General features: G+C 37.8%; 1 protein-coding gene across 2 annotated transcripts in view; it reads right to left on the bottom strand.

Moving 5' to 3' along the window:
* Window positions 1-1,101: 1,101 nt before the first annotated feature.
* Window positions 1,102-7,407, bottom strand: part of LOC106875016 (uncharacterized) — a 15,429-nt gene continuing 9,123 nt past the window's right edge. For both annotated transcript variants that reach the window (XM_014922969.2, XM_052969937.1), the window contains exons 9-15: window positions 6,025-6,397; window positions 4,987-5,081; window positions 4,506-4,563; window positions 4,091-4,218; window positions 3,217-3,349; window positions 2,358-2,473; window positions 1,102-1,603 (exon numbers count right to left, since the gene is read on the bottom strand). In XM_014922969.2, coding sequence (XP_014778455.1) covers window positions 1,142-1,603; window positions 2,358-2,473; window positions 3,217-3,349; window positions 4,091-4,218; window positions 4,506-4,563; window positions 4,987-5,081; window positions 6,025-6,397 — 1,365 coding nt within the window. In that variant the 3' untranslated portion in view covers window positions 1,102-1,141. The remainder of the gene's footprint in view (window positions 1,604-2,357; window positions 2,474-3,216; window positions 3,350-4,090; window positions 4,219-4,505; window positions 4,564-4,986; window positions 5,082-6,024; window positions 6,398-7,407) is intronic.

Below are 7,407 nucleotides of genomic sequence, written 5' to 3'. Positions count from 1 at the left end.
ATTAATTAAATTTTATGTTAATATTGTTATTTATCTTAAGCAAATATGTGGGGATATTACAGTTCCATATTTAAGAGATGTGGAATTATTTACAATTGACAGATATTTGTCCTCATCTTGTTTGCTGTTAACACAACATTTCAGCTGATATACCCTCCAGCCTTCATCAGGTGTCTTGGGGAAATTTCAAACCTGAGTTCTCATTCCTGAGGTATTTTTCGATATTATTATTATTATTCAAGTCACTGCCTGGAATCGAACTCGGAATCTTGGGGTTAGTAACCCGCACTCTTAACCACTACACCATATGCCCATGGGCATATGACGTAGTGGTTAAGCGCGCGGGCTACTAACCCCAAGATTCTGAGTTCGATTCCAGGCAGTGACCTGAACACTAATAATAATAATAACATCGAAAAATACCTTAGGAATGAGAACTCAGGTTCGAAATTTCCCCAAGACACCTGATGAAGGCTGGAGGGTATATCAGCTGAAATGTTGTGTTAACAGCAAACAAGATGAGGACAAATATCCGTCAATTGTAAATAATGTACATAATACATGGGGATGTATTCTTACTTCTTTTTACTGCCCACAAGGGGCTACACACAGAGGGGACAAACAAGGACAGACAAACGGACCCCATTGCGTAACTAGTACTTATTTAATTGACCCCGAAAGGATGAAAGGCAAAGTCGACCTCGGCAGAATTTGAACTCAGTTGCACTCATAACTGCAAAATTGTGGTTTCATTTCCTGGACCAGGGAGTGTGTTGTGTTCTTGAGCAAAACACTTCATTTCACATTGCTCCACTGTAAACGAATTACCCTGCAACGGATTGGCATCCTGTTTAAAGGGAATGTCATGATTTTGGTCAATTATACACTTTAGACCTACCCACTTAGCCAGTGGGGTGGCATCATTTGAAAGCTACAACATGAAGAAGCACATTATGACCAGTGGTGGATAACAATGATATTCTTATGTATTTAGTCTTCCTGTGAGCAATATTAAATATAAATAAACTAAAATAAATTGTTGTCAAAATAAAAAGCCAATGGGGGAAAAAAATGGAAGAGTAAAGAAGGAAAAATAATTTATAAAGAGTTATTTTTTAATTAAATATTTTATTTAATTTTTTTACCAAAATACTTCATATTTTTCTTGGATGTTTTTAATATTCCTAGAGAGAGATTCTTTTATTTGCGAAGCTTTTAGAACGGTGAGAAGATCAAATATTGAGTCCAAAAGATGACACACAAAAGAGGCACTTATCTTAGAATCATTCACTGATATTAAATCCATTGATGTCTCTTCTAAATCTTCTTTGTTGGCTGAAGTTTTCGAATTTTCTAGATTGTTTGTTTTCGTTTGGAAATGAATGCCACCAGATTCCAGTTTCAATATTTGATCAAAGTAAAGAGATGCATAGGAGTTTAAAAATGATGTAGTTTCAACGAGATATAGCAATACGGTTTCACTGTTAAACCAAGGCAGAAACTTCAGGATCAAAACTAAATTTGAAAATGTCTGGGAAATCACCAAAATGGCAAACAACACATTTGTAGTTTGGTTGAGAACATTTTCTGAAAGAATTAGTTTCTGGAATATAAAATAAAAAGAAAATAATATAAAAAAAGAGAAAAAAGAAAGAAAAGTTCTGGAAGCCAACCAATTGGTTAGCTGGCCAACTAACCAGTCAATGGTTTCTAAAAAAAATGTTTATGTTGCCTAGTGCAGTAACGAATCTGCCAGCTTGCTGTCCTATACTACTATTACTACTACTAATAATAATAATAATAATTATGGCTTCAAATTTTGGCAACAAGGTCAGCAAAGTTGGGGGAGGGGGATAAATTAATTACATCAACCTCAGTACTTGACTGGTTCTCATTTTATCAACTCTGAAAGGACGAAAGGCAAAAATCAACCTCAGCTGAATTTGAACTCACAATGTAAAGACGGACAAAATGCCACTAAGCATTTTGCCCAGCGTCCTAATGATTCTACCAGCTTGCTGCCTTACTACTACTACTACTACTACAAATAATAATAATAATAATCTTTTCTACTAAAGGCACAAGCCTGAAATTTTGGGGTGACGGTTAGTTGATTATATCAACCCCAGTACATAACTGGTACCTATTTCATTAACCTCGGCAGAATTTGAACTCAGAACATAAGGATGGATGAGCCGTCACTAAGCATTTTGCCTGGCATGCTAATGATTCTGCCAGCCCACCACCTTAATGATGATGATGATAATAATAATGAGGAGTCAGGAAGATATTCTGCAAGAAATGGAAACAAAATTGAAAGAAGAAAAAACTCATAATAATAATAATGTGTTGCTTACTCTAATCACAGCTAGAATATTGTTGAGTACATGTCTGCTACTATTGGCATCTAGTGGACCCTGAAGAACTGCAGAATCAATAAGAATCTGACACAATCCAGAATATTCTTGTAAACCTAAAATGGTGGAAACAAGAAAAATATACTACAAAAAGAATTCATGTTTAATATTCAACTGATTTATACAATTGAATGTATAAAGAAAAAGATTGACCTTCTAATTGATTTGGTTAAACTCTTGTTGATAGTGTAATTTGCGTGAAACAAATTAGTTAACGGACCTCACGTACTTGGTAGAGCAGTAGGAGTTTCTGGTACCATAAAGTGAAGTCATATCCTAGGTTGGAGAGGACTTTTTAGTCCTGTTGAAGACATAGCTACCTCTCTAATGCTAGTGCCATGATACAATGCACTCAATACACTGTGTAAGGTGATTGGTGATAAGAAGAGCATCCAGTTGTAGAAATCAAGCCAAGGATCAGATTGGGGCCTGGTCCAGCCTCCTGGCTTGCCAGTCCCCAGTCAAACCATCCAACCCATGCCAGCATGGAAAACGGACGTTAAATGATGATGATGATGATGAAATATACAGAAAAGCAGGCATGACTGTGGTTAAGAAGCTTGTTTCCCAATCATGTGGTCTTAGGTTCAGTCCCATTGCATGGCACTTTGGGTGAGTGTCTTCTACTATAGCCCCAGGCTGACCAAAGCCTTGTTAGTGGATCTGGTAGTCAGAATCTAAAAAAGCCTGTTGTATATACATTGTGTGTGTGTGTGTGTGTGTGTGGTTTCCTTGTCTGGTCATCATGCGATGACTGCAAATGAGCATCACTGTTATAAAAGAGATGAAGAAAACTTACCTGTAATATCGAAGAAAGGTACAACTGGGAGAAAATTTGCTTGGCAAGGCACAACAAGTTGTTTCTGGTGTAAAAGATGCCTCAAAAACTGACAAACCAGAATACATTCTGAACTCAGCAAATTAGGAATTAGCTGAAAAATAAAATTGACAGTAGAAACTACCAGGTGATGCTCCAGCATGGTCGCCCAGCCCAATACTAAGTAATTAGTGAATGAATAAAAAAATAGAAGTATAGATTTCCCCTGGTTAAGGGGCATGAGCATTTTCACACATACATATACAAAGGATGGACTTTTAGTTTCTGCTTATCAAATTCACTCAGCCTGAGGCTGTAGCTAAAAAAGTGCCACACACACACATATATATATATATATATATTCTGTAAAAGCACATTTGCCCCATGGGGAAATATTACCTTGTTTGGAAACAAGTGAAGCTTGGCAACAGAAAATCTTGGTTGATGCCAGTGCCGGCTGACTGGTCCTGTGCCGGTGGCGTGTACAAAGCACCATTCAAGCGTGGTTGTTGCCAGTGCCGCCTGACTGGCTCCCGTGTGTTGGTGGCACGTAAAAAGCACCATTGAAGCATGGTCAATGCCAGTGCTGCCTGACTGGCCCCTGAGCTGGTGGCACGTAAAAAGCACCCACTACACTCACAGAGTGGTTGGCATTAGGAAGGGTATCCAGCTGTAGAAACTTTGCCAGATCAGATTGGAGCATGGTGCAGCCTTCTGGTTTGCCAGTCCTCAGTCAAACCGTCCAACCCATGCCAGCATGGAAAGTGGACATTAAATGATGATGATGATGATGAAGCAGGGGAAAAGTGGACATTAAAAAAATTGAAGACAATGACATAATAGTTATCAAACTCACCTGAGCCAAAGCTAGACAAATATGGTCTCTGCTTAGACGTAAATTGCCAGGGAAATGTTGAATCATCTCTTGAGAGAATTCCTCATCAATACTGACAAATCTCAGAAGGTTCAATGTTTGAGAAAGATCTACAAAGAAAACTTTATTGTGTTATTCTTTTATTTGTTTCACTCATTTGACTGCAGCCATGTTGGAGCACTGCCTTGAAAGATTTTAGTCAAACAAATCGACCCCAGGACTTATTTTTTCAGCCTAGTACTTATTCTAGTGGTCTCTTCTATCAAACCATTATTATTTAAATGACAAAATATAAAAAATTAACAACAATGTCATATAATATGAATTTTGTTGCTAGTTTGGATTTTAACCAAAGGAGGAGGAGGAGGAGGAGGAGGAGAATAAATTAAGTACACACCACAGTCATGTTGTAAATTCTGTGTCTTGAGGAATTGACAGCAAATTGACTGGTTCACCTGTAGAATGGAATGGTTATTTTGTTATACATATTCGTGGTAATTTTCATCTTTAAATTCTAAAGTGGTATTTTAAATCAATCAACATGTCCTTTAATATGAAATAGAACATTCTGTTCTTTGCAAAAAATCACTCATTGACAATAAAAAAGCTGTCAGCTGTACACCTCAGAATCTTATGAAATTCTATTCTCAACCTCCAACTACATAATGACATTCAGGATTAAACTGATCTTGCAGACAAAAACATTAAATATTTCAAACCAATTATATTTTCCAAATTTAATAAAACATAATGTGTGCGTGTATATGTATGTGTGTATATTGTTTTAATCTCAATTCAGCCTTGAGTAAACAAACCTATGATTAAAGGCATTCCTACCATTTTTTTAATCTCTGATTACCTGATTAGCTTATACTTACATCATTCTCATTTTTACACAACAGCTTCCTAAGTCTGAATTTAACTGTCCAGTCCAAAGATTTTATTTCTTCTTTCAACCACAAGACAATATTTCCTGTAAAAATGATCAGGAAAGAAACAAGAGAAAACAAATCAACATCTCTATATTTCATGAAATAAAATACAATCATAGACTATGAAAACACATTTTCGATTATCTTTTCTTGTCTGATTTTATGATGTGTAATCTTTATACTTTGGTAAAATCAAACATTTAGTAATTGGTAAAAAAAAATTGACATAATTCTCTACATATGGTTAAAAAGCTTGCTTCCCAACCATGTCGTCTTGAGTTCAGTCCAACTGTGTGACACCTTGGGCACGTGTCTTCTACTACAGCTAGGCCCAGGTTGATCAACAACTGCAGTGAATTTCAACCATAATATGCACCCACTACACTCTCGGAATGGTTGGCATTAGGAAGGGCATCCAGCTGTAGAAGCTTTGCCAGATCAGATTGGAGCATGGTGCAGCCATCTGGTTCGCCAGTCCTCAGTCAAGTCGTCCAACTCATGCTAGTATGGAAAGCGGACGTTAAACGATGATGATATATATATATATATATATATATATCATCATCATCATCATCATTGTTTAACGTCCACTTTCCATACTAGCATGGGTTGGACGATTTGACTGAGGACTGGTGAAACTGGATGGCAACACCAGGCTCCAATCTAATTTGGCAGAGTTTCTACAGCTGGATGCCCTTCCTAACGCCAACCAATCAGAGTGTAGTGGGTGCTTTTACATATCATCATCATCATCATCGTTTAGCTAACCTTGTGCAACATGAACAAAGTAAGCTCTTCTGTGGCACATATTATGAGCAGGCCTCTGATCTGAGGATAATCCATAACTCATGTATCTTAGGATTTCCTCCACCCATCCTTCCCATTGTCAGAAGTACTAAAGAGTGCTACTCCTTGTACCCAAATGAAATGACTGAAAAAAAAAATGGTAAAGAAAGATAAATGAATATGTAAATTCTGACTCACCTTCAACAAGAGTGTAATTGTTAATCAAGATCTCAACCACCTGATCTATTAAACTAATCAGCAGTGCTTTCATGTTGACCAATTGTTTTGCTTGGTTGACATCTTCCCAGAATTCAGTGCAGTCATTCAATGTGTAACAGAACTGGAGAAGGACAACATGGAGCTGTATGTCCTCAAGACACGATTTAATCTGGGATTCTTCACAGCTGAACACAACTGATGCCAAATGTAACAGCAAGACAGGGTTGTGGTAGCGGCAGTCGGTTGAAGTAAGTAAATGAAGATGTGGTAGGATGTGAATTCTCAGAATTTCAGTCGTCTGCAGGAGAATTTGTTTTATTCCATATTTTTGGCAAACACCTATGGAAAATGGCTGGAGATGAGGTGGGAAAAAGAAAGTAAACCAAAATATAAAAATCTTCATCATCATCATCATCATCATCAACATCAACATCATTTAACATCCATTTTCCAAGCTGGCATGGGTTAGCTGGCTTGACAGGAATTGTCAGAGCCAGGGGCTGCACCAGACTCCATTGTCTATTCTGGTATGATTTCTAAGGCTTAATGCCCTCCCTAAAACCACTGGGTGCTTTTTACATAGCACCAGCACCAATGCTTTTTCTGTGGCAAAGAACAATATAATATATAATTCTGCTAATATAAGATTTCTGGGGGTTATTATACCCATCAGGTATGGTGGCTGTGTGGTTAAGAAACTTGTGGTCCTGGGATCAATCCTATTGGGTGACAGACAACATTGGTGTCTTTTGAGGAACAGAAACTGTGTGGAAACCTGTTTTGTGTGTGTGTGTGTGTGTGCACATGTGTATGTGAGTATAAATACATACATATATAAATACCACCACCACCGCTGCCATTACCATTATCATTTAATGTCCGCTTTTCCACGAGTCAAACAGAATTTCTAGAGACAAGAGGAAATGAACGGCACTGCTAGTATGATGGTGACACTCGTTTACAATTACCACATGATGTCAGGACATGGAGGTACAAACACACACACCACCACCAACTTCCTCATCATTTAACATCCGTTTTCCATGTAGGCATGAGTGGGATGGTTTAACAGGAGCTTACAAGCTGGAGGGTTGCACCAGGCTCCATTTGTCTTTTATGCATGGTTGCTACAGCACGATGCCCTTCCTAACGCCAACCACTTTACAGTGGCATATGTAATGCACCCAATACACTCTTGGAGTGGCTGGCATTAGAAAGGGCATCCAGCCATAAAGACCAAACCAAAATCAGACTGGAACCTGGTGCAGCTCTCCAGCTTAGCAGTTTTAGTCAAACCATTTAACCTATGCCAGTATGGAAAGCAGATGTTAAATAATGATGATATATATATATATATATATA

The sequence above is a fragment of the Octopus bimaculoides genome, chromosome 8 (assembly GCF_001194135.2).
Source record: "Octopus bimaculoides isolate UCB-OBI-ISO-001 chromosome 8, ASM119413v2, whole genome shotgun sequence".
NCBI classification, from domain to species: domain Eukaryota; kingdom Metazoa; phylum Mollusca; class Cephalopoda; order Octopoda; family Octopodidae; genus Octopus; species Octopus bimaculoides.
The sequence above is the reverse complement of the archived record's forward strand: the minus strand, read 5'-3'. Positions and strand labels throughout refer to the sequence as shown.